General features: G+C 41.4%; 4 protein-coding genes across 10 annotated transcripts in view; 3 read left to right on the forward strand and 1 right to left on the reverse strand.

Moving 5' to 3' along the window:
- Positions 1-27,968, forward strand: part of LOC101163225 (gastrula zinc finger protein XlCGF57.1) — a 466,623-nt gene that overhangs the window by 353,949 nt on the left and 84,706 nt on the right. The window lies entirely within an intron of this gene.
- LOC111948636 (gastrula zinc finger protein XlCGF57.1-like) overlaps positions 1-27,968 on the reverse strand; it is a 187,877-nt gene that overhangs the window by 99,039 nt on the left and 60,870 nt on the right. The window lies entirely within an intron of this gene.
- The window catches only part of LOC110013959 (gastrula zinc finger protein XlCGF57.1-like), a 317,596-nt gene that overhangs the window by 6,108 nt on the left and 283,520 nt on the right, over positions 1-27,968 (forward strand). The gene's annotated exons all lie outside the window — the stretch shown is intronic.
- Positions 11,419-27,285, forward strand: LOC110014093 (NACHT, LRR and PYD domains-containing protein 12-like). Of its 6 annotated transcripts, none has more exons than XM_023962102.1 (8): positions 11,419-11,556; positions 16,233-16,318; positions 16,401-16,505; positions 17,042-17,161; positions 17,438-17,493; positions 17,581-19,405; positions 20,390-20,566; positions 27,060-27,285. In XM_023962102.1, the coding sequence occupies exons 1-8, from the start codon at positions 11,434-11,436 to the stop codon at positions 27,268-27,270; spliced, it is 2,703 nt and encodes a 900-aa protein (XP_023817870.1). In that variant the 5' UTR covers positions 11,419-11,433; the 3' UTR covers positions 27,271-27,285. The 6 variants fall into 6 exon arrangements, with proteins under 6 accessions (XP_023817870.1, XP_023817877.1, XP_023817879.1 ...); XM_023962109.1 differs by having other exon boundaries at positions 17,584-19,405; XM_023962111.1 differs by lacking the exon at positions 17,042-17,161.

Here is a 27,968-nt window from a genome sequence, read left to right on the forward strand (position 1 = left end):
TTAAATTACGTGTAAATCAGAGCGCCCAGCGCAAATGTGTGTGTGTGTGAGCGCAAGTTAAGGGTCTGTTGTTCAGTTCGCCAGAAAAGTAATAATAAAGGAAAGTATATCCAAAGTACAGAGACTGAACGGGGAAGTGATCCCCAAATCAAACCCCGGATCTCCGCTGCGTTTTACAACCAGAAAGAGAAACTTTCGCAGGAAAGGTTCAACATTTTCCCCGAGAGGGGAAAGAAAAACCCAGAGGACCTGATTTATAATCATTGTCTCAATGAAAATAGAAAAATATCATAAGGTTCAGGAGGCCCGAGCAGGCTTGTTCCGCTATCCGCTGCTGCCTGGTCTGACTCTCTGTCGGTCTGCCAGGTCGCCTCCTCCTGCGAGCCGACACAGTGTAAAGCACGATGACGTCAGACTGGATCTGTGAGCTCAGACAGCAGAGCTGTTAGCTGCAGAGCAAAAGAGAGCTGAGTGAATGGCGTAAGAGTCAGGAGTGTTTCGAGACGTGGACGACCGGAGCTCCTTTGGTCCACACAAACCCTCAAACTACAAAAACAGAGTCGTCCATGTTTGCATATTTTGCTGCAGACAGATAGTTTTTATCAAATGTCAGCAAAGCAGTGCGGATATCACTGAAATATGTAATCTCTCTGACTGGCACACAGCTGAGCGGGTATCGAGGAATATGAGTCGATTTCCATGGATGAGCCAATGAGCGTTTAGATCCCGCCCACATTCACTGATTGACAGATGGAGACATTCTCCTGAAAAAGCTCTTCATGAAATAAATCAGCCATTGTAAAAAACAGCAACATGAAATAAAAACAAAGCTACTTTGGAAAATATGGATTTTGAAATCCAAGGTTCTGAAAAAACAAGTAGAATTATAATAATATTCCACATGATTAAAAATGAATGTTTTAAAATGCTGTTTTAAAATAATGAACAGGTTTTTAAAGCAAAATGAAATATATTGAATAATATAATGGCTAATTTGAAATCTGTGTGCAGGTTTTTCACCATTTCATGATCTTTTTATATATTTATGAGAGATTTATTGGTTGATTGTGTATTTGCATGAGGCCATATTTATTTATTGATTAATTTAGTAAGAGTAATAAAGAGAATAAAGAGAGTAATAAAGTAGTTGGATTCAAATATACTCTAGTAGTGAGTAATTAATGAGTAACATCTCATTTATGTCAGAACAACAGAATGAGGGTCATTAAAAAATAATGCAATGATATAACTTTTAATGAGGCTGGAAATAAGTACATCCATGTTTCAAAGTAAAACATTTGGCAACATTTGCTGCAACAAATAAATAACAATAAATAGTTTGTAACCATTCCCTCCTTTTCTTTGTCAAACATTGTTCTACCAATATGTACTTGATCGTCTTTTCCTCTGATTTTAGTCATGGACATTTAGAAACTTTTAAAAAGAACTGTTATCCTTGAACTTAAACGTATTCCTCAGGGCTCCAGACTGCGACCAAATGGTTGCATTTTTCGACCAAAATTTGAGAGTGTGCGACTGAATTTTACATCCAGTCACACATGTGCTACCAGTAAATTTGCCTCCCCCACTCTCCGTATTTTTTATATATTAAACGTGGAAGGGGCACGCAATGATCAATGAAATAATCAATGAGACGCGAGTGCACACACACGCAAACACACACACACACGCGCACTTAAGGCCCGTACACACCGGGACGAATTTCGCGCGCGATATTCGCCGACGTTTAACGCCTCGTGACTAAACAAAGGGAACCAATGTGAGTGTGCACACGGACGCGAAAAACGCCACGCGTCAAAGCGTCATTTTTTTAAAAAACGCCTCGGGTTCGACCAATGAGAATGGCGCTTTTGCACACGTGTCTGGAGCTTCCAAAGTAACAGTAAAACACAACTTGGGGGCGCTCAAACACAAAACTGCTTTGCTGAGCACACATGCCAGCGAAGAAGATAGACGCCAAGTAGCGTCTACACTGCCGCAAAGAAATAATGACGGACATTCTAAAATATCCCCGAACCAAACACCAGTTGGAGCTACTGGTGCTTGAAATATTCATGTTTTCTTTGTAAGATTCTGACAAGCGCCTAAATACTTGCTCTCTTCTTCTGAGTGAAAAGCGACTTTAAGAAGCGTAAAGTTGCGCAGCGCCACCTTGTGTACAGGAGTATTTCTGTTTTACATTAAGCGCCATCTAATGTCAGGGAATCAAATTGCATGTTCACTCGGCTCATCGTCAGCGAAAATCACCTGGGTGTGAACACAAAAAACGTGGCGAAAAACGCCTGGCGAATATTCGTCCCGGTGTGTACGGGCCTTTACTCATGAGACGCGAACACACACGAGCACACACTCGCGTTTCATGGAGTGATGCCTGTCTGTGAGCCGCCCAATGCGTGTGAGAAGAATAGGGAAAGTCACTGCAAGTGGCTAAATGCGTGGAGGGGCCTAGAGATAATCGAGCGCGCGTAAACATCTGTGGGAAGGAAACGGACACAAATATCATCACAACCTCATATGTGCGTCTGAGCTATGAGCAAGCGAACTATTGATTTGTTTTTCCGACCTGCGGCTAGTGTACCAATGCCAGAGTGTACAGCAGGGGTCTCAAACTCGCGAACCAAACCACCGTTCTCATGCGCGGCTGTCACTGCAGCACATCGCTCCCGCGGGAGTCGGGTCAGCTGAGGAGCATAAATGTCCCACACCTACATACGTGACAGCTAACGGGGCTCTAACATTAAACACGTGTGAGCGACAACACGATTTAGTCTTAGACACATTTAAAACACGTGGGGAAAATGCAACGATAGACGTGTTTAAGATGAGCACCCCTGCTACGCCCCACAGCTACACATTAGGCACACCACCTCACTGGGCGCCCCCTACACTTTTGAGAAAATTTAATACTTTTAATTGCGCATTATGGTCGTGAAAGATATACAGTTAGATGACATCAAATACCTGTTTGACATTAAATACCCTTTTGCACCATTTATGAATTACTTTTCTGCAATTTCATTTTCTTTGAGAAAGTATCAAATAAATTATTAAGACAGCATTTTTTATTATCTTCAGCTGTTTCAGCCTACAGGTTATTGACTGACACAGCTCTCCTCATAGTGGGGAGGTGTTGGGGGGGGGGGGGGGGGGCTTTTTCAGCACAGTGGTGTGCTGCTGTGCTAAAAAAAACAATCAACTTCTTTAAAAAAAAAAAAAAAGCACTTCATTGACGATGTTACCAGTAAGTTTACTTTACAAACAGTGGTCCTTCAGGGGCTCCTTCTCAAACGTTTTGGAAGTTGTGTTGTAGATTAGCAGTCACAGGTAGGTTATTTTTTTAGAAGGGTTTATTGGATTTTGTGTTTAAACTAAGGAATTACATTATTTAAATCAAAATTTTAAATTGTCCATATTCTAACTGAGACTATTGCTATATTTATTGGTGCTTAACAATACACAAAGTCCTAAAAACATGTAAAAGGGCCTCTTCTTGTGTTTCTGCAGTCCTCCCTCAGCACTGGAGTACTGAAGAGGAGGATCCCTGCAACCAGCAGAGGAACTTCAGAGTGGGACAAGAGGAACCAGAACCTCCACATTATAATGAGGAACTGCAGGAACCACAACATCCACATTATAATGAGGAACCGGAGGTTCCAGAACCTCCATATTATAAAGAAGAACTGCAGGAACCAGAACCTCCACATTATAATGAGAAACTGCAGGAACCAGAACCTCCATATTATAAAGAAGAACTGCAGGAACCAGAACCTCCACATTATAATGAGCAACTGCAGGAACCAGAACATCCGCATTATAAAGAGGAACTGCAGGATCCAGAACCTCCATATTATAAAGAGGAGCAGGAGGATCCAGAACCTCCATATTATAAAGAGGAGCAGGAGGATCCAGAACCTCCACAATTTGAAGATGAACATGGGGTACCAGAACCATCACTGTTTATAGAGGAGCCAGTTGAGCTTTTCATCAGTCAGGATGATCAGCTTGATCTGAAGCAGGAGACTGATACCTTGATGGAGATTCCTACTTATGAGGAAGATGAGAACAATGAAGCAGATCTAAACAATCAGCAGAGCTTTAATGTAACTGATAGTCAGTATGAAGAAGGAAACCAACATGAAGAATCAACATCAACTACAGATAAAGAGACAGACCCACAGAACAGAGATCAGAGGAAGAGAAGAGACAGAAGACATGTCCAAAGTGTGGACAGCTCTCACATGTCAGAAGGTCAATTTGACTCTGATGTGAGAAAAAATCCCAGGAAGACAAATCTGGGTAAGAAATACAAACAATCTCCAAAAGAAGAGAGACTTTCCTCTATCAGGTCTGGTAAAAACTCAAGACTAATTACTAACCCGTCTGACTACATGGAAACTGGGTCTGATGAAAGATGTTATATCTGTAAAGAATGTGACAAAAGCTTTTGTAACAAATCTCTGTTCAGAATTCACGCAAGAATCCACGCAAAAGATAAGAGATTTTCTTGTAAAGAATGTGAGAAAAGTTTTAGTCGTATATCTAGTCTCAAAAGACACATGAGAAATCACACAGGAGAAAAGCCTTTTTCTTGTGAAGAATGTAATAAAGGTTTTAATCAAATATATCAACTCAAAAGACACATGAGAACTCACACAGGAGAGAAGCCTTTTTTATGTAAAGAATGTAGTAAAAGTTATAGCGATTTATCTTGTCTCAAAAGACACATGATAATTCACACAGGAGAAAAGCCTTTTTCTTGTAAAGAATGCAAAAAAAGTTTTAATCAAATATCTACTCTCTACACACACATGAGAATTCACACAGATGAGAAGCCTTTTTCATGTAAAGAATGTAGAAAGAGTTTTAGGGATTTATTTAGTCTTAAAAGGCACATGAGAACTCATACGGGAGAAAAGCCTTTTTCTTGTGAAGAATGTAAAAAAAGTTTTAATCAAATATTTCATCTCAAAAGACACATGAGAACTCATACAGGAGAAAAGCCTTTTTCTTGTAAATAATGTGATTCAAGTTTTAGTTGCTGATCTAGTCTTAAGACACACATGACAACTCACAGGACTTTCTCTTGACAAACAATGTAATAAAGGATTTAGTGCAGTGTCCTTAGGCAAGACCCTTAACGCTACTGCCTCCCGAGCACGGTTAGGCTGCAGCTCACCGCTCCCCCAGGGGATGGGTCAAATGCAGAGAAGAATTTCCCCATTGTGGGATAAATAAAGTATCTATTAAATTCTAAACGTTTCTGTGTTCTTAAATTATCATTTATCAGACACGTGATGACAACTCTGAAGAAGGTGGAAGGTATTCCGCCGAGACATGTTAGGTACGTTTGACAAAAACAAACTGTGTCTGATAAAAAAATAATTTTAGAAAACAGTTTAAACATGGAGACACAATAAACTTGTTTGAATCTATACTCTTCTGATAAGAGGTCGACCTCTCAACCTCTGCACCACAGTCAAAGACTATTTTACAAGAGGGGGGGAAAATCTGTATCTCAGAAAATGTGAATATTTCAAAATAAGTTTTTAATGTTTAAAACTTCTGGGGTTAAATACCTATGTTCAGTTGAACTCTATAGCAACCAGAGCTTTCATTTCAAGTAACTTGAGCTGATCTGTAGACTCCCAGAATTCCTCAGTGTTGCATCAGTTCATCAACAGAGAATCATTTTGCTCTCAAATCCAGAGAAATGGAGGCGTAAACATTATTTAACAATGAAAAGTTTGACAAATAATGAGCTTTTCAGTCCAAATGCAGTCAAATCTGTTCTTGCTCCTGTCTCTGGGTGAAGAGGAGCAACCATTTCTCCTCTTCACATGGACTTTCAGGGATGAAGATCCAGCGTTCACAGAGGATGATGGATTCTCAGCAGCTCCACACATTTTCAGCTACCAGACATAAAAACATGATTTCAAAAATCCCAGAGTTTAAGTAAAGGAGTTTTCTTCTGTGTCTTAGCAAACTAACTGAAATTTGTTGAATCCACGTCCGGAAATATCCAGAAATGTCCACAGTTAATCCAAGTGAGTTTCAGCTGGAATGATCCAAGCTGGAACTATACATTAGTGCTTAAAGATTGTCTATATAACCTAATCTGACAATCACATTTAAAAGGATTTATGCTAGAGTAACTAGCAAGCATATGTTTTCTATGCAACTGTATTTGTCCCTTTAAAAAGTTATAAAGTTATAATAAATAAAGTAATTTGAGTAATTTAACATCAAGGAATAGATAGTTTATTTTTCATTACATTTAGTTACATGTATAAGTTATATCTGGCCCTTTGTGGGGAACCACTATGCTGATATGTCCCTCAGTGAAAATGAGTTTGACACCCCTGATTTAGTGGACGAAGACGCTCAGATAATGCTTTTTCCACAATGAGAGGGTGATAAGACCATGTTTGGATGTTGGAAAGATAAAGTTTCTTACATTGTTGATCTAACTTAATTATTTGCTTCAGTTAAGAAAAATAATTTTTTTAAGTCAGTTTAAAAATAACACCTAGTTTTCAGACAGTTATTTTACTTTCATTCAAATTAATTCAATTAAGTAGGTGTAACTTTGGTGCTGCTGTTAGATCGGCATGGCAAGGGATTGTGGGATACAATTCCCTTTGCCTGTCTGGACGGATTTCGGTTTAAGTGTGGGTTTTTGACCAAATGAGTTTAGTTGTTTAGCTGTTTTACTGTGTTTTGCTGAGTTATTTTGTCCTACTATGCTTACGTCTCTGCACTATGAGTGAGAGGGAGGGAGAGGATGGTGAGGTTAAATAGCACCCCTACCAGATTGTGCTGTAATGGCAATGTTGGAAAATTCCTTAATGAATGTATGCACTGTGCGCATTGCCGGCTCAAACTTAGACATTGGAGGGTTCAAGAATTATAATTAATTAAGATGGAAAAAAGATTAATTGAATTGGGGTAAAATGTCATTTAGTTAGATAAATATGTAAATTTGAGTTGTAAAAGCACTAATTAAGTTTTATAGATGTAAAAAATTAGGTTGAATAAATTTAACTCAATTACTTGTTACCAATAGAAGTAATTCATTTAAGGTGGCAGAATTGGACAAAGGTTATGTATATATGCGTCACAAGGATAATGGAAATAAGATCAGAAACTCGTGCGTTTACTTTGTCTGTTCTTCTACTACAAGCAGAAACTCTTTCTTTTGCTGATGAAGCCGTATTACGTTTTTAACCCTTGTGCTATTTTAGATGACCCCACTCTTACATTGACGTGTTCTCCCTACCATGACAAAGGTGGAAAGATTTCGTGTAATCCATGGACACCAGTGAGGTTCACAAATCATTGAATAAAAAAGGTTCTTCTAGTGGGTCTAGATGACCCAACTCCCGATGTTAAAGTGCCTAGGATAGCACAAGGGTAACTGGTCTTATAATCTTCATACGGCGTCATTAAAATCTCAGACTCCGTCTAACTGATGTATAGGGCTCTCTTTTTTTCTCCACGCATTTCCATGGTGACTCCAGAAATCGGCGATCCATTGAAAATGGAAAATGGAAAAATCCATTTGTAAATATTCTTTCTAAAATGTAAATGTAATTTGTCAATTACTGTCTGTACATACTTGTGCCAAACTGCATGCTACTGTGACAAGGAAATTTCCCATTCGTGGGATTAATAAACAAATCTAATCTAATCTAATCTAAAATGTCTTTATGTACTTGACGTGCAGGTGCTTTAACCCAGGGTTACCAAGGTCTGTAGTTTAAACTTGTATTAGAAATGAGAAGGGCGACACCTTCTGGCTGTATTCAGAACTGCATCTTCTGGTCAGAAAAGTGTTGAAAAACCTCAATTGTGTCTGTAAAATGTCTGCAGCTTTTTTGTCTGAAGACATGAATAAAGTCTGGATTTGATCCTTAATGAATCTTCATATTTCTTTGTCCTTCAGTCTTTCTTTCAGTCTCAAACACACTGGTTCATTTGATCCTAATGAGAACATGTGTGAGGCTCCAACATGGCTGCCTTCACTGCAGGTTCCTCTTCACAGCATGTGTTTGTGGATCAACATACAAACAACAACAGGTGCAGGTGAGGAAGTGTTGCTGTTGTTGCCTTTGCCTGCTTCCAGCCTACAGGCACAGTTTTCTGCTCCATATGAGGTGGAAAAGAAAATGAATGACACCAATTTTAGGATCCCAACTCATGACAAAGAGAAGAAATGTGGAGTTTGTCACGTCAACATGCTCAAGCCTTCTTTTTCCAGAGGGGAGTCCAACTGTCCTCCTAGTGATGCTCCGGTAGTTTCATGGATCAGAAGGTTGAGGGTTCAAGTCCCTTCATGGTTGAAGTCAGACAGAAGAAGAGTTTGGTTTGGATCCTTTCTTGTCTTTCTGTTCTCATTGAGTCTCTTCTAGTTCCAGGTCTGGTTCAAATAGTGGAATCATCCAAAAGGATGAAAACAGTCCTCCAAGCAGACGTCAGATTGAAAAGCTCATCAAAGAACACATCCAACTAGCCAATCAGCAAAGCACTGACAAGCTGGACTTGTGCTCTCCTTCAGTGAAGAACCTCCTCCTGCTGCTCCTCCATCTTTAGCTCTGACTTTGGAAGTCTTAGCTCCTCCTCCTCACCATCACTGTGATCGTCTTCCAACTCCTCCAGAAAGCTGTTTTCTGATGAAGCTCTAACATCTCCTCCCTGTTGCTGCTTTCAGTCCAAACTCACTCTGTTCATGTCAATTCACTCCAGAGAAAATCCTTTTTCTGGGAAGAATTTGCTCCAAGTTTTCCTCCAACTAAGAATCTGCAAACCCAGATGAGAACTCCCAGCAGGAAAAGAATTCATCTGCAGGAAACTAGAAAAAGGCCTTTTTGTGGGAGGAAACCGTTCCAGATCTTTACAAACACCAGAAATCCCAACTTTTCCTCCACTTAGCCTGAGTTTGAGTTCCAGGAAGCGGTGTGTGTTCAAGCTCCGCCCCCAGCAGCATCTCATGAAGCCCCTCCTCCAACATGAGGCCACTGGGGAATTATGAATGAACCTTTACATTTCAACAGAAATTTCGAGCTAAAAACAGGAAAAAAAACTCTCTTCATGTTTGAAAACAATCAAACATTCAAACAGGAAGAGAAAACAACGTTTGTCAGGAAATCAACAGATTTGATTGATTGTAAATCTTCCTCCTGTTGGAGTTTGATGAATGGAAGTAGAATCTGTAGAAAGTCAGTTGATGTTTTCCATTTCAGTAAATGAAGGTTTGATCTGCAGATTTCCTGATCCCTTTCTGACTGGAATCCAGACCAGGGGGGTATTCCAGAAAGCAGGTTATGCTAGCTCCCAAGGTAAGTTTGAGGCTAAGGATGTGGATAACCTCAGTTTTCGGTTCAAGAAATGGAGGTATGTTTCAGGGTATGTAAAGTTGCCATGGCAACTCATGCTGTGAACATAACCTGGTCTGGAGCAGGTTTAGTTGAAGGTTAGTTTGTTTTCAGAGAGGTGAAGCAGCATGGCGTGTCCATTTGAAGATGATTTAGTGTATGAAGAAGCTCAGATAATACTTTTTCCACCATGAGAGGGTGATAAGACCACATATGGATGTTGGAAAATTCAACTTTTTTACTTTGATATAACTTAATTATTTGCTTCAGTTAAGATAAATCATTTTAATGTTAAGTCAGTTTAAAAATAACACGTAGTTTTCAGACAGTTATTTTACTTTCATTCAAATTAATTCAATTAAGTAGGTGTAACTTTGGTGCTGCTGATAGATCGGCACCGCAAGGGATTGTGGGATACCATTCCTTTGCCTGTCTGGACGGATTTGGGTTTAGGTGTGAGTTTTTCACGAAATGTGTTTAGTTGTTTAGCTGTTTTGCTGTGTTTTGCTGAGTTATTTTGTCCTACTTTGCTCAAGTCTCTGCACATTGAGGGAGAGTGAAGGAGGGAGAGGATGATGAGTTTATATAGCACCCCTACTGTCAAGTACTGTAATGAGAATGTTGGGAAATTGGTAAATGTGTGTGTTCCTACTGGGTATATTTTGTCGTTCTTTTTATTGTTATAACAATGAGAATATCTGCCGGCTCAAACTTAGACATATGAGAGTTCAAGAATTACAATAAATTAAGATGGAAAAAATATTAATTGAATTGGAGTAATATGACATTTAGTTAGATAAATATGTAAATTTGAGTTGTATAAACAATTACTGAGTCTTATAGATGTAAGAAATTAGTTTGAATAAATTTAACTCAATTACTTGCTACCAATAAAAGGAATTCACATAAGTTATATATATATATATATATATATATATATATATATATATATATATATATATATATATATGCGTCACAAGGAAAATGGAAATAAGATCAAAAACTTGTGCGTTTACTTTGTCTGTTCTTCTACTACAAGCAGAAACTCTTTCTTTTGCTGATGAAGCTTTATTACTGTTTTGACTGGCGTATAATCTTCATACGCCATTACTAAAACCTCCTCTTTTCCTCTAAGGTGAAGCTTCATGTGGACGACTTCTTCTTTTCTCCTCTTTTCTGGAGCTTGGGCTCCATGCAGTCTGATCAGCTCTGATTTGGGCTTCAGTTGATGTTTGTGATCAGGAACTCTGGATTCTTCTTAGAAGGAGACGTTCTGCCTCTTTAGCAGAGAGCAGAACCTTTCTACCTCTAAAACGAAAGTCAAAACCCATCTGTGCAAACTATTCTGTTTGTGGTTGTTTCCACTTCCTTTTCCTCTGCAGCTCTGTATTCAAATGCATTTGCTGTCACTTTGTCACTTTGAATCAGCGTCATTAAACAAGAAGGTGTAGCCACCTTAATTTGAAATTTGCCAGAGAATGGAGGAGAAATTAATAATTGCAGTTTGTGCATGGCCTGAATAACACAACACTAAGTCATTTGTGAGATTTGCGCCACTTTCTCAATTTCACATCAAGCCTCTTCCAGCTGGTGGCAGACACACACTAGTAAACAGTAGAAGAAGCCCCTCCCTGCTCGCGGATTTGTGCAGTTCATTGTCTAACGGTTTAGACAGTGTGAGTGTGACACACATTGTCGTACATGCTAAACAAGTGTTTTTTAACGTACATCAAATTCATGGTGTGAACATAGCTTAAGCTTCAGGGTTTGGCTGCAGCTTTCCTCCAGAGGAAGAAACATTGAGACCCTCTGAACTGTTCTCTTCTGCTTCTCTGCAGCAGCTACAGAGATGAAAATTTTTCTTAGATTTCTAAATCAGAATCTTTGTTTCAGTGTTTGTGAAGGAGACTGAAGGAGACATTTCTGTCTAATAATCAAATATTTTTGTTTGAGTTTAATTCAGAGCTGAAATAAATCAGGTTCTCTTTAAGACACAGCAGCTTTTTGTCTCCTGCAGCTACGATCTCACTATTTCTGGTAAATGCAGAGGAAACAGACACCCACATGCAAACACAGACAGCACAGGAAGTCTGCTGTCAAACTCAGTCAGCAGAGTTTGACAGCAGACACAGACGTTGGAGTTTCTCCGTTTTCTTCTTCTTCGGTGAGTCTTTTTGAAAAAGTTGTTTTCTGTTCTCATGATGAAGCTGTTGTTTCTGATCTGTGAGGGAAACAGCAGCAGACAAACACATCAGGGCTTCCTGACAACATGAACTCTGAAAGTGAATGTGTTTTTAGAAATCCAACACATGAGGGGGGCTGTTAGACACCATGATGGCGTGAAGACGTGTTTCCTGAGGCTTTCCAGAGCAGCAACATAAATATTATTTTAAAGGTAAAGGTAAAGGTAAACATTATTGTCCTCAAAGAGGAAATTTGTTCTGGGCCACAGAGCTACAAACTGTTACAACATCCTTCAACGTTCACACATCACATACATGATAAAAGAGCATAAGGCGATTACACAGTAAAAAATAAAATAAAAACAGTTTACAGATTTACACCCCAAGCCTGACCCTCACGGTTGAGAACAGAAACAGAGCAAAACAAAACTCTCCATAAAAATACAACAACTATTAAACTAGGGGCTGGAATACAACGGAATAAATACATAAAGTCCTTTAAAATAAATTTCTCTCCCAACAGCTTCATAGTGCAGCAACGGCGCATCTCATTCCCCAAATTCAGACACCTTGTGGAGTCTGAAGAGTCTCAAATAATCAACAACCAATTTCATGACTTTTAGTCTTTTCTCTACACCTCTGAGTGTTCACCCACCACTGCATCCTTGGATTCCTTCTTCAATTGTCTGGATTTTCCTGTAATTGAACACACACAGTGGTTGATTAGAGGAGCCTATAACAGCTGAAGAGATTCTGCAAGCCACTAATGTTCTTAATGTCATGGGCAGAACAGGTTTCCTGTTGAGTTCTACAGAAAATGTATGCCTAAATTGGCGCCTTTAATAGTTAAGTTTAAACTCTCACTTGAAGTGGGTTCTCTTCAGCTATCACTCCGACAGGCAACTATATCCCTTATCCTGAAAAAAGTCCTTAGTCTGGATGCGGAGAAGGCCTTTAACAGAGTCGAGTGTGACTATCTTGGAGAAATATGGATTTGGTAAAATGTTTAATTCTTGGGTCAGACTTTTGTATACCTCCCCACTTTCCTCAAAACAAATACTCACTGTGACTTTTCCCCTCTTTTTAGAAGTACGAGGCATAGATCTCCTTTGTCGCCATCGCTTTTGCCATAAAGCAGGGGTGTCAGATTTATTTTGGTCTGGGGGCCAAGTTCAACTTGTCTGATCTCAAGTGGGCCGGACCAGTAACATAAAAGCAAATTAACCTCTGGTCAGCTTGTTATCGGTAGTTTTTTCCCCCTCACAAACAGGATCTTAATCACTTGTTATACATTCATTCACAGAGGCCAGTTGGGCTCAGATAAAATTTCACTTTAAAAAAAAAAAAAAAAGAAATATAGTGTCATGGCAAGATAGGCAAGGCAGACCCAAGCGCTGGAACCCGGAAGGAAAACACAAGGTGAGTAAGTTGGTAAGGAAGTTTTAATGTTATTCAGAGTTGCTTGAGATTTTGATGTGGCTGGGGGCTGGAGAGCAGCGAGGGAAGTTGCTGGAAGTAGCTTGAGGTACCTATGGCTTGAGACAAGGCTGGTGGTCGAGTTGATTCGTGGTGTGGCTGGAGGTTGTTGTTGGCTCGAGGCGAGGCTGGAGGCTCTTGGTGTTCCAAGAGGTTCTGTGACTCAGGTAATCCGCTGACTCAGGTGTCCATTCATGGTCAGAATGTCCTGAAGGCGAGGCAATGCAAAAGTTAGCCATGAACACTATGGCAAAACTAGACGAGAGACTAGGTTATGCACCATCAGGGGCAACGAACTGGCGATGAATGCTGGTTCTGTATCCCCTTAAGTAGGCCAGCTGGGTAATGAGGTGAGTGGACACAGCTGGGATGCATCAGGAGCCAAGCAGAGAGGGGAGGGGGAGGAGAGCTGACAGAGGCACCATGATAATTGGTTTATTTAATTTAATTCAGACTGAATATTTTACATCTGACACTGAAGCAACAGTGACCGAAATTTGCTATAAATGACTGGATTCCTTCATTTGCCGCCCAAGTCTCCTTAGAGATGTTGTATTTGCAATCGTAATCCTAGACAGACTTACGGCGGCAAAGCTCGACTGCTTTTGGGGGCACAAGTCTTCTGTAGCCTTCAGCATTTTCTCATGATCATCATCTGAAAAGGGTTTGGATGTTTGCTCTCACTTGTCTGCAATAAGGTGTCTATCACTGCTCCATCACTGACATCACGACTGCAGTAAATGCAAACAGTTCTTCATTAGTCCAGCTAATAGTTGATATGTTTTCTCTTTTCTTAACTGTAAATGGTGGAACTTTTCTTTATGGTGAGTCTCATAGTTGTGCTGAATGTTATATTCTTTGAGCACTGAAACCTGTTGAAGACATTCCAAGCATGCAGATTTTGAATTCAGCTCTTTGAACAAATAAAACTCCTTCCATTTTTCCTGGAAAGCTCGGCACTCCACTTCAACCTTTTTTTTCTTTTTGACAACATTTTGGTCATTAGGGTGTCACTACTAATTATTCTTATAGCAACGTAACAGCAGTGAGGCTCACAGGGAAGCAATCTGCATCTTACTCAGACACAAAGCTGTCAGGTTTTGCTTTTGGCACATGCAGAGATAAACTGTTTCACCTGTTTTGCTTTTCTTTTGCTCCTCCTAGAGGCGGAATTCCACATTTTGGTTAATCCTTTTAAAAGATCTTAACTTTCCACAGAAATGTACCAGAGACTTGCTGTTTTTAAAACATCCCTACAATTTTTACTCTTCATGAGGGGGCCAGATTAAACCATCTGGCGGGCTAGATACGGCCCATGGGCGTGTTTGTTGGACACCCTTGCCATAGAGCCTTTGGCTATCTTGCTGTTAGGAATAATTAGAAACAGAATAGTTAGAAACTCCCTTTACATTTTATTACACTGATGGTTTAAACTTGATTCACTATGTTTTATCATCTCAAAATTATATTACATTTGCACAACCAAGACTATTGTCTCGTAACATTCCTTCAGCATCTTCCCCTTCCATCTTTGTGTGTTCTGGTGTATGCGCTCTGGCAGATGTGAACTGTCATATCGCTAACCGCCACCGGGTGGAGAGTCCCACCTCCCAACCGGGACAGAAAGTCTGGCTCTCATCACGGGACATACGGCTCCAGGCCACCTCCCACAAGCTAGCCCCACGCTACATAGGACCTTATCCCATCGAGAAGGTCATAAACCCCTCCTGTGTGCGGCTGCGACTCCCGGCGGCGCTTAAGGTACATCCCACCTTTCACGTCTCGCAGCTGAAGCCCGTCCAGGAGAGTCCGTTGTGCTCGCCATCTACTTCCCCACCACCCGCCCGGGTCATCGACGGCGCTCCTGCCTACACCGTCAGTAAGGTGTTGGATGTTCACCGCCGGGGCTGCGGCTTCCAGTTTCTTGTGGACTGGGAGGGTTACGGTCCAGAGGAGCGCTCTTGGATCTCCCGCTCCCTCATTCTGGACCATGCTCTCATAGACGAATTCTATCGGGTCCACCCGGATCGTCGTCCAGGACCGCCTGGAGGCGGTCGTTGATGGGGGGGGGGTGGTGGGGGGGGGGGGGGGTGGGGGGGGTTACTGTCATGGTGCCTCCGGCTGCTACCTCCTCCTCCCTGCTCACTCATTGGAACCAGCTGGCCTTCATCACCTCATCATTTGGCAGACCATTCATAAGGAGATCCATCCCACCATACCATCCCACCATACTACGCCAGTCCGTTCTACTCACTCCGGTGCTTACGCCTGGTCCTAAGCTAAGTAATCTCGCCCTAGTAAATTAAGCTTTCTACTTACCGCTCCTGTCTCATGTCTTCAGGTCATCTCCCCTCTGGTCACGCTGGTTCCTCGCTCCGTTCCTATTACGCCGTCCCCGGCGTCCCTCCTCTCTTCAAGCTGGTCACGCCGTCCTCAGCGTTCCACCTCGCCTCAAGCTGTTTACACCGTCCTCGGTGGTCAACCACGCCTCAAGCTGGTTTCATCCTCCCTTGGCGTCCGTCTCGCCCCAAGCTGGTCTCGCCGTCCTCGGCGCTCCACCTCGTCTCAGGCTGATTACACCGTCCTCGGTGCTCGGCCTCGCCTCAAGCTGTTTCCATCGTCTACGATGTCCGCCTCGCCTCAAGCTGGTCTTGCCGTCCTCGGCTCAGACTACTTTGGATTGCTCACGGACCCTGACTCTGGCCTTTCGATCCTGGACTGTCTCTAACATTAAATATCTTGATCCTACCTCGCCTCCTGAGTTTCTTCCGGGTTACAGCATCTGGGTCTACTTAGCAGTCAAATCATGACAATGAGTTTGATCAGACTTTGACTAGATTCATTTGGAACAAGACTCCCAGAATTCATAAAGCATACCTTCAACAACCCAAGTGTGTGTGTTAAGTGTGTGTTAAAGGAAAAAAACGCATACAATGATTAATATCATTTGTTGAACGTTGCTGTACTAAAATCAAATAAAATAATGTTGAAAAAAAATCCAACAAAATTATAACTACGATGACAAATTCTAACAATATGTGATACAGCCTGATCAGTCGGTTCAGCAGCTTTGTTGACACAAACAAGCAAAAGGTTTTGTGCCAGAGAACAGAACTCAGAACCTCATCTGGTAACAACCAGGATGTCTGTCAGAGTTGAAGAAGACATGTTTCCTCTGCAGATGAACGTGGAAGGTGTGTGTGAGCTGAAACCATCTCTGCTGAAAAGCAGAGATGGTAACCATGACAACCAGAGCAAAGCTCAGAGGTGAGATGAACATCTCCAACTGTCCATGATCTTCTCCATGTCAGAGCTCAGGACTCACACCAGCAACCTTCATTCTTCACAGGAACCAACCTGGACCTGGATCTGGATCCAGCTGGAGGTCCGACAGGAGTGACATGTCAAAGGATTTACCAATTAACTTCAAGGACATCCATTCAGGAGTGGAACAGTGAGTGTTTGTCAGAGTTTTTGGAGGCTGTATTCTAGTTCAGATGATCAACAGTTTTCAGATGAAGGACTTGAGGTCTGGTTCAGTTCTGGATCTCTCTGATCAGACTCACTTGGAGCATCATGTGTGTGATGAGATCTTTTCAGTTGAGTCTTCTGAGAGTCTCTGAGAGACATCAGAGATGTTGGAGAAGAAAACATGTTGACTGCTGACTCTGACTGACAGCAGCTCCAGTCTAATGAGAAGAATCACTGCAGACTCCTAGGATTCAGATTTTCATGCTTTCCAAACATCACATTGTTCTAGTTTGACTTTCTGCTCTCAGAATTTCTACATTTCTACATGGAGAATTGGAATCAGCTTTTCTAGAAAAAAGTCTGGATTGACTGACAGAAAATGCTGAAAGCTGGAAACTGTTGATCCAAACATGTCATGTTATTCCAGACTAAACAGCTCAGTCTGTGTTCATGTCAAAGTCCATCAGCTGTTCATGAATAAGCAGATCCTCCAACACTCTGATGGTTTGGTGTTTGCAGAGGTCAACAGGTCACACAGAGAGTCCAGTCTGCAGCCTCCAGCTGTGGATCCATGAAGAGTGACTGGTCCAAAGGTGAACCTCCATTCTTCAGAACTGAACTAGGACCTTCAGACTCACAGTAAGAAACAGTTTACAGTGAACAAAGCAGAGTTCAGCTTTCAGCAGGAACAACAATGTTCTCATCAAGAACATCAGCTGATCCATCCAGGAAGGTCAACCATCTGCTGTGAGCGCTTTAGGTCTGAGAGGAAAGAAAAGAGTTGGACAACTCTTGAGGACACAAAGCTCAGTCTGTGAGGATGAAGCAAACAGCTGAACTTTGCTCCATGATCAGAGTTAGTCTGGAACTTCCCACTGACTGCTTTGATTGTTGTTCACTAACGTTTCTCCTTAGTGTCCACAGAGAGAAGAAGAGGAGCGGACCCCAGTCTGCAGAAAGACCCAGAGCTGGTGAGTCAGAGCCTCATCATCTGCTGATGGATTCTTCTGGAAACATGTGGAACACTCATGAAGGAGTTTTCTTCTCTGCTCTTTCAGCAGATGTTGGTCTGCAGGAGATGTTTGGAGAACATCAGATCAGTCTGAGGAGCAGAAGTGAACATGTGGCTGAAGGAACTGAAGAAGCAGGAAGAGAAACGCTCCTCAACAGGGTCTACACTGAGCTCTACATCACAGAGGGACTGAGACCAGAGGGTCACACCCAACATGAGGTGATGCAGCTGGAGACCACCACCAAGACCAACCAGCTCCATGACACTGCAATCAAGAACCCAGACATCTTCAAAGTCCTCCCTGACCAACACAGATCCATCAGAGTGGTTCTGACCAGCGGAGTTGCTGGAGCTGGAAAAAGCTTCTCAGTGCAGAAGTTCACTCTGGACTGGGCCGAGGGCTTGGAGAACCAAGACATCAGTGCTGTGGTTCCTCTGTCCTTCAGGGAGATGAACTTGATCAGAGATGAGCAGCACAGTCTTCTCACTCTGATCCAGCTGTTCCATCCAACACTCCAGAAGATCCCAGCAGAACAGCTGTCTGTCTGCAAACTTCTGTTCATCTTTGATGGTCTGGATGAAAGCAGACTTTCTCTGGACTTCAACAACAGTCCGCTGGTGTCTGATGTCACACACAAGTCCTCAGTCAACGTGCTGCTCACTAACCTCATCCAGGGACGACTGCTGCCCTCAGCTCTGGTCTGGATCACTTCCAGACCTGCAGCAGCCAATCAGATCCCTCCTTCATGTGTGGACAGACTGACAGAAGTCCGAGGCTTCAATGATGCTCAGAAGGAGGAGTACTTCAGGAGGAGGTTCCCAGATGGAGAGCTGTCCAGCAGAATCATCTCCCACATCAAGGGCTCCATGTCCCTCTACATCATGTGTGAAGTTCCAGTCTTCTGCTGGATCACTGCTGTGGTTCTGGAGAACCTGCTGACCTCAGAGCAGAGAGGAGAGCTGCCCACCACCCTGACTGACATGTACTCCCACTTCCTGATGGTCCAGACAAAGAGGAAGAAGAACAAGTACCAGCAGGAACATCAGACAAGTCCACAAGAGCTGACAGAGACTGACAGGGAAGTTCTTCTGAAGCTGGGGAGGCTGGCATTTGAACATCTGGAGAAAGGAAACATCATGTTCTACCAAGAAGACCTGCAGCAGTGTGGTCTGGATGTCACAGAGGCCTCAGTGTACTCTGGAGTTTGTACTGAGATCTTCAGAAGAGAGTGTGGGATCTTCCAGAAACCGATCTATAGCTTTGTTCATCTGAGCGTTCAGGAGTTTCTGGCTGCAGTCTACATGTTCCACTGTTACTCCAACAGGAAGGTAAAGGTCATTGAGGACTTCCTGAAGAAGAACATGAAGAACCCATCCCTGGATGAGTTTCTGAGGAGAGTCATGAAGAAATCCCTGCAGAGTCAAACTGGACACCTGGACCTGCTGGTTCGATTCCTTCATGGTCTCTCTGTGGAGTCCAACCAGAGACTCTTAGGAGGCCTGCTGGGTCAGACAGAGAAGAATCCAAAAACCATCCAGAGAGCCATTGGCAACTTGAAGAAGATAAACAGTAAATTAATCTCTCTTGACCGAAGCATCAACATCAGAGGAGTTTCTCCTGACAGAAGCATCAACATCTATCACTGTCTGATGGAGATGAAGGACCTCTCAGTTCATCAGGAGATCCAAGAGTTCCTGAAGTCAGAGAACAAATCAAAGAAGAAACTCTCAGAGATCCACTGCTCAGCTCTGGCCTACACTCTGCAGATGTCAGAGGAGGTTCTGGATGAACTGAACCTAAACCAGTACAACACATCAGATGAGGGTAAACGGAGACTGATCCCAGCTGTGAGGAACTGCAGAAAGTTCAGGTGAGTCCAGAAGTGATTGTGATGATAAATAAGGTCAGTGTTCAGATTGATTTACAAAGAATGAAAGGTTTGAAAATGATTAGAAATAAAAAACATGAAAGAAGAAAATCAGTTTGATTTTAACACTCATATGATCATTTAGCTAAAGATCAAAGAAGGATCAGATTTGTCCAAATGAAATCCAATCCAGAACCTTCTGAAAGGTTTGAACCCAAAGCAGATGGTCCAGAATGAATGGATGTCTTCATTTCCACAATGTCCGTCATTCTAGAAGCACATTTCTACAATGCTCTTTCTTCTGTTCCTCATCTTTTTTCTAGATAAATCATTGATCTGTAAATGACACAGTTTGATGACTAAAAGAAGAAACTGAAACTGATTCTTTCTTCTGATCCTTTTGGTTCCTTCAGTTCGGTCAACCATCATCTGCATACATACAGTCTCTCTTGAAGATCTGAGTCCAACACACAGCAGTGCAGACAGAAAATCAGGGAAATCTGTCTAATATCTGCTTTTTCACTAGCTTGTAATGATTGTTTATCCAGTTCCATTGAAAGGATTCATGTTTTTGCTGTTGTTTACAGCTTCAGAGCTGAAAACATAAAATATAATTTTGGAAATGAAAACAGAAAACTGGATCAGAACCAGAATTTAAAAACTTTCAATATTTAATCATCCTCATCCTCATCATCATGGTTAGAGTGACAGCTGTCAGTCTCTGTGATCCAGATGTTCTACTGGTAACTTTGGGGTTCAGACCTCAGATCACTGACAGACTGAGGCCAGCATGAAGCTCCATGGAGCTCCACCTTCTCTCCTCCAGCTGCAGATGAAAGAAAGATGAAGGTCTGAGAGAGACTGATGAGGAGGATTGTTTTAGGATGAAGATGAAGCTCTGATGAAGAGAGAAATGTCCAACTAGAACTTCATCACAGCCTGAATTCATCATCGATCATCTGTTTCTGTCTTTGTTCCTCTTCACAGACTTCCACAACGCTGTGGACTCTCTGAGACTCACTGGGAAATTGTGGCCTCAGCTCTGAAGTCTAACCCATCCCACCTGACAGAACTGGACCTGAGCAACAAAAGCCTGGAGGATTCATCCATGGAGGTTCTGTGTTCTGGACTGGAGAGTCCAAACTGCAGACTACAGACTCTGAGGTCAGAACATTGAAGCTGCTGGTTGGTTCATTTCTACATTTGTAGTTCTTCACTGAAGCTGAAAGGTTTGGATTCAAAGATAATCTGGGTTTTCCACAAATTGAACATCTTTGATTCTTTGAAGAGTCTGCAGTGGAAAAAAAACAGCTGCTTAGATTTTCTTTAGAGGAAAGATGTTTCCATGGCAACAAAAGGTTCACCTGTTGAAACATTTGACAGATTTCTGAGTTTAAAGAGTCAGAAAACAAACAAGAACTCAAACTAATGACAGACTAGTCATTCTGATCAAACCTGTCTGAAAGCTGACCGAGGTCAAAGTTCAAATCAGACACTTGAGCGTGTATGTGTACTTACACAGACACAAGTGAGAGTCAGACTAGAGAGGAAAATCAGAGAAAAAAGGAGAGTTTTGGTGCAGAAATGAAAGAATTGAGTAAACCTGCAGAGACAGATTTGTAGCTGCATATCGGTGTAATGTCAGACAAGGATATGATAATTCTTCACAACCAATGAGCTCTGGGCCAATTTGATGGATGTGAAATGTTAGCATATTTTCTAAATATTGAAATTAAAATCGTTGTGTTTTGTTTTTTTACTCAAGAAAAGATCAACAAAGTTAAGAGTAAAGAGATTATACGTTTAACAATATTTGATAAAGGATTAAATGCAGAATATAAAGAGAATGAGTTTAGCGTCAGCACGCTGCACCACAGCAACACTTCTGTCAGAGATCAGTGGTCCAGATTGTCAGAATCTCTCAGTCTTCTGTTCTCTCCAATGGTTAACTAGACTCCTTCTGAGGGTGTTCCTCTGTGTGGATCAGTTTCCATGTGAACCAGAATCTGGGAGTCAGAAACTGGACTTTTAAGTTGAAATTAAACATTTATTGTTCACATTTAGATTTGACATTTAAAAATTTAAAAACTGCTCTTTGGTCAGAGCTTCATTTACTGGGTTCTGGAAATTTGGGTAGTGATCCAATACTAAATATTTATGGGGCTGAAATTGCGGATATTGATACAGAAACAGAATAAAAAGTGGATTTCTGAAGACAGACATCAGTGATCACCTTCCGGTATTTGAAAACTATGAATGTGTTTTTAGAGAAATAAAAGAGAAAAGGCAAATAATCTACAGAAGAAAACTGACTGAGGAATCAATAAATGCATTGAAATCAGAACTAAAAGCACAAACCTGGAAAACTCTGTATGAAAGCAACGATGTTAACTCAGCTTATAAACTATTCATACAGGAGTTTACATCTGTTTACGACAAAAACTGCCCACTTACAAAATCCTGTAACAGAAATCAACATAACAAAACCCCATGGATGACAACTGGACTGAGAAACGCATGCAAAAAAGAACAGCTTATACAAACATTCCTTTAAAAACAGAACTGTTGAAGCAGAGCTGCGATACAAAAAATATAAAAATAAACTAAACCGTATCATGACAACAGATATATTAGAAAAAATAAATCAAACAAACATCATTAGAAAACATAAAAGAAATAAATAAAGAGAAAACAAATCACCCAGACTCTCTAGTTGGTAAAAATGAGATGTGCAACAATATTCAGGACATGACAAAGGTATGAAGGTAACAATGCTCCAAAAAGAACGCACTTGTAGATTTGATTTGAGAACTTGTAATATAGAATGTGAAAACTTGTGCATCAAAAATCTGCATCTGTGTGTAAAAATCTTCTGCTGTGATCTGCCAAATTTCCATTTGCATGTGTTCATTTAGAGTTACAACTTCAAATCTGTGAATAAAACTGCTCAAATGTGCTTCTGCGTGTGCTCCAATCTGCTGGCGGAAATCACAAGTGCGCTACAACTGCGCTCTGAATTCTGACACATTCCTTGCGTGAAACTTGTGTCTAAACTGATCTGTGTCCGATAATGGAACAAGGGGGGGGGGGGGGGGTTAGAGGAGCCAGAGTCAACCAATCAGAGTGCAGGACTTAGAGGACTTGGTTAAGTTAGAAAAATCTTCACATATTCGGACTTCCTGCTTCAATAACTCTTCTGATTGACGTTCAAATGTGACAGCAAGTCTCCCAATCATTTTGTATTAACACAGAGAGTGAACTAAAAATGCATTTCTAAAGAAAAAAACTCTTCCTGCATTTTAATGAGAAATGATCTCTTCGTGCTTAAATGCAGACATGCAGCTAGACGGCTGCCAACAGGAAAATCAGCTGTTCATCACAGGGCCCCAGTTTGACATAACCTTTCCTAGGACACTGGGGACCCGTTTCATCCTAGCTCTGGGGGATAGCACCTCTAGAGGCGCGCAGGGGAGGTCGAGATGAGGGTAGTTTGGGTGATGGACCAGGAGGAGCGGGAGCTGGACGGGATTTGGGTGAACGACGGAGGGGGCGTGTTGGAGGGGGCTAGGATGAAGGACGTGTTGGAGGGACTTAGGGTGAAGGATAAGGAGGGGGCGCTGGAGGGGTAGGAGAGCTTCTGTATGGTGTGAGGCTCACAGGTGTTAGGGGAGCCATCTAAATTCCTGACTTAATGAGGCTATCAAAATGGCTAGGTAGGGCAATGGGTGAAAGTGGGGGGGGCGAAAAGGAGAGTGAGTCTTCATGAATAATTCCTGATGATCAATGACATTTCAATTCCTCGTCTGTTTTAACTTCCTTTCAAGTCATTTCTAATCTATTGCATTTTCATTCATGATCATGTTTTTGGGTCCAAATCCAAAAGAAATGAGCAAACAGTGAAAATGTCATCTGTCAGTCTGTCATATACGGGCAGGTCCCACCTGACTGAATGGACCAAGTTCCTGGACCTCCAGCTGCATCACTGCTCCTGAACACACTTTTCTGTCTGATTGCAGGTTGAAGAACTGCAGTTTGTCAGAGATCAGCTGTGAAGCTCTGGTCTCAGCTCTAAAGAAAAACCCGTCTAATCTGACAGAACTGGACCTGAACTGGAACCAGAACCTGCAGGATTCAGGAGTTCTTCATCTTTGTGGTCTTCTGGAGAGTCCAGACTGCAGACTGCAGACTCTGAGGTCAGTAAAGAAGCTGATGTAACACTTCTGATTAAATTGCACAATGAAAAGAAATTAGACTAGGCAGGTTCATCTCAGGGAGGAAATGTAATGCAATATGTACAATGGGTAAATAATTGGTTTTCTTTCAGTCCAGTGTTCAAACAAGTTCACTCTCTTTGGGTGTTGCAGTACAAATCTTTGAAGTTGATGAATTTGCACCAATAATTGTTGCTTGGTGAAAGTTATTGTTGAGTGTTGGTGTGGATTTTCTTTGTCCTACCGCGTCAGTAGGGACGGTTGGGCATTTAGTCCAGGTGGGCTCAGCTGGCTTCCATCAGCAGATGGGAGGAGAGTTTTCCCGGGTGGAAAAAAAACCTGGCCTGTATAAACAGGACCAAATACTTTAAAATATTGAATTATGTTTCATTTCAATTAATTTCATGACAATTTGTTTTCTTAATATGCATATTTTTCCAAAATAGAATACATCTGATTAATTCCTGACGAAAAAACACCATCAAATCATAATTCACAAAATCAACATGCACATGATCAATAGTTCATCATTTTTGCGTACTCATCATTACATAATTAAAAAAAAGGTCTTAGAGTTCTCCCATCATTTCCTTCCTCATTTTTCATCATCACAAACCGAGATCAACTGTCTGTCTGAGATCAGCTGACGCCTGCACCAGCTGACACAGACACACACAAAAACAAAACAGTGTCACTCACCAGTTAAAGCACAAGAAAAGCGTGAGTAGAATTTAAAGGCTAAATGGTGCAGGGTGTTGTACAGCAAGGATTTCGCCTTTAACTTCCGAATGAATGTCGTCTGTCAAATTTTATTTTTATTTAAAAAAAATTTTTTTGTCGTCTGTTAAATATCTCCGCCACTGATTTATAATGGAACGTACTTGGAAGTTGTCTGTGAAATCCAGTTCTGAAATATCACGACATCTCGCGATATTTCCAAAAGCGTGTGTACAAAAGCTTAAAGGGACAGTGCAGATTAAACTGGTTACTCTGAACTTCCAAAAAGATGAGAAGAACGGATCAGGTGAAGAACTTTCTGATGTTTCACTGGAAGATTTTCTGTCTACAGCCGTGTTTGAAACAAACTGATGATTGGTTCAGATTCTCTTCATCAATTGAATTGATTGTTCTGATGATTGATAGAAATTGATCTGTTTCAATCAAGATCTTCTAAATCAGGATCTCCAACCTATTTTAGAAAACAGTTTGAAAAGATCTTTAAATAATAAATCTAGAACAAACACTTCCTTTGAATGTCACGAGTACAACAAAAACACACAAAGGCAAGACAACAAAAGAGCATTTTGAATTGAGTTGCCCCCAGATTTCTGGCTCTTTGCACTGAGCCAGTTCCTCAAACACACAAGCCTCCCGGGGCCTCATTTATAAACGTTGGGTACGCACAAAAGAAGGCGTACGCCACTCTCTACGCAATAATTGAGATTTATAAAAAGCAAACTTGATGGGAAAATGTGCGGTCCTCCATGCAAGCTGTGACCCAGGCGTATGCACAAAAACGGGTGAAATGAGAAACGGCGACACCGTCGGCAGATGGAAGAAACACCTGAAAGTGAAAATGACAATACTGCCTCTCAGAAATAACATGAAGACTTCACAAAGCAAGTCTTACAATTAACAGCCTACACGAACACCCGTTTGATCAATCAGCAGTGAAACAAACAAAAAAATCAAACAAAAATTACAACAGAAATTCAAATGAACACATATTTGCAAAAAGAAAAGTGAAATATGTTCTGCAATATTGGCATGTTGTGCAATTCATCCTCATAAATAATATAGTTAACAGAACGAAATAATGTACAAAACTGATATTCTCGTCAGTGTGTCCGTCTGGCGGAGCAGATATAGGTGCAATTAGACAGACAGGCAGACAGACACACAGACAGACAGACATATTAATTGTCCACTGGGGAAAGTTGTTTTCATATTAAAACATTTCTTCATAAGCTATTATGGTATTCATGCATATGCCTTTAGTTTGTTTTATTTTTGATAAAACAATGTATGGCGTATGTCTCAACCATTCAGAAAGCAACAAGAAATTACATTTTGCGCTGAAAAATGTTTATGTTTTGTATTTTTTTTGTGCAATATTTGTTAATAAAATTTATTTAAAGACAGAAATTTGGAGACAGAGCACATGGAGACTTTTCCCTCTGGAGAGACGGCTTCCAGTTTGTTTGTAGAGACATAAGGACACATTTGGATGAGAAAATGAGCTGGGATTGGTGAGTGGAGGAACTGCTGGTGAGCTGAAGGCCGGATAGCTGTTTTCTGGATGGGAAAGGACGGAGCGGGAGTCGGAGTGGAGGCTGTGGAGCTAACATGCATCAAGCTGGTCACATGGAAGCGCAGTCGTCGTCTTTTTGTTCTCTCTGGATCTGACTGGATTATTGCAACAAACCCCAATGTTTTCCAAGAGCAACAACAGGCCTGCAAGCATTTTTCTTGGTTTTAAGTTGCCGGTACCGGGACTAAACTGGACTGTGTGTGTGAGCACGCGCATGAGAAAAGCTCTGAAAGGGTTTCAATGTTCAATGTTCTACGGTTTGGACTTCTGTGCTTTACTTTGTTAGAAACTAAAGGTGGTAATATGTGGGAAACTTTGATGGAGACATTTATTTGTCATTTGGATGGAAATCACTGTTTAAAAAGGAGATGACTTACCAACTTATAAATAACTTAACTATCCACTTGACATTTTTTGAAACCAAGAACCCACCCTTTTTTCTAAGCTAAGCTAACAGGAGGGCTCCATGGGTGCTACACATAATTAGCATAACATCAATATTATAGCACCATTAGCATCATTAGCATGGTGCTACAATATTGATTTTATGCTTTACTCCAATCAACAGAAGTCCAAAAAAACAGAAAGCTGGGAAAATAAAATCCTGATTTTCCCAAAAATGATTTTCTAAAACATCAAATTGAAATGAATCAATAAAAAGAGAAATGGGTCTATCGACCAACCAAGGCCATATAGAACCACACACCAGGCTGGATGTGGCCTGGAAGGCTTGATTTTGACACAAATGTCCCAAAGGATTTCTGGGTGATGAAAATGCATTTTACAGTTTAGGATTCGAGATGAAGAAATACAATTTAAGCCTACATTTTTGAAATCAAAGCTTTAAATCAAAGCGAAATCTATTGGATCGTCAATATGTAGTCATGAATAATTCATGATGATCAATGTCATTTCAATTCCTCGTCTGTTTTAACTTCATTTCAAGTCATTTCTTATCTATTGCATTTTCATTCATGATCATGTTTTTGGGTCCAAATCCAAAGAAATTAGCAAACAGTGAAAATGTCATCTGTCAGTCTGTCATCAGGGCGGGTCCCACCTGACTGAATGGACCAAGTTCCTGGACCTCCAGCTGCATCACTGCTCCTGAACACACTTTTCTGTCTGATTTCAGGTTGGAGAAATGCAGTTTGTCAGAGATCAGCTGTGAAGCTCTGGGCTCAGCTCTAAAGAAAAACCCGTCTAATCTGACAGAACTGGACCTGAGCGGGAACAAGAACCTGCAGGATTCAGGAGTTCTTCATATTTGTGGTTTTCTGGAGAGTCCAGACTGCAGACTGCAGGCTCTGAGGTCAGTAAAGACCATCAGTCCATCAGTTGTTTGACGCTTTTCATGTCACCTTTTCATTGTGTTCATGAAGTGTTAAACTCTATTCTACATAACCGTTTCTTGTCTTTGGGCCTGAGATAAACTTTTTAGGTTTCAGAACCAAAAATAAATGTTATTGAAAGTTCACTGACTGAATATTAGACGTTTCCATTCAACTAAAAGACACAATTGTGTTGAATCCAGCAGTGGAGGAAATCCAAGGAGATCTAAAGAAGGGTTTTCAGGATTCTCCCAAGATGAAGTCCAAATCCACATGAAAGAACAATTGTCTGTGTAGAGCAGGGGTCGGGAACCTATGGCTCGCGAGCCATATATGGCTCTTTTGATGGTCACATGTGGCTCGCAGACAAATCTTTAATTATACTTTTTTTTCATTAGTCCAGTCCTTTTCGGGCGCGATGCGATGGTAGAGGCGCGCAGTAGTAGCGGTGCTTGGAGAGAAAACCATCAGTTTACTATTATCTATTATTTCACAGAGTTTGTACCAGCCGGAAACCTGTGAATTGCCGTGCCTAAAACTGCGCGCTCCCGTCTCTGAGAATGAGCGCGCATTAGCGGAGACGGGATGTGTGAGGAAGAAAGCAGAGAGTGTGTGTGTGTGGGGGGGGGGGGGTTGTGGGCACGGCCAGCAGGTGAATCGCTCAGGGATGGTAAAAACGTAAAACCCGCTTCCCGTCACTCACTGCAGCGTGT

This window comes from Oryzias latipes, chromosome 2 (assembly GCF_002234675.1).
Source record: "Oryzias latipes chromosome 2, ASM223467v1".
Classification (NCBI taxonomy): domain Eukaryota; kingdom Metazoa; phylum Chordata; class Actinopteri; order Beloniformes; family Adrianichthyidae; genus Oryzias; species Oryzias latipes.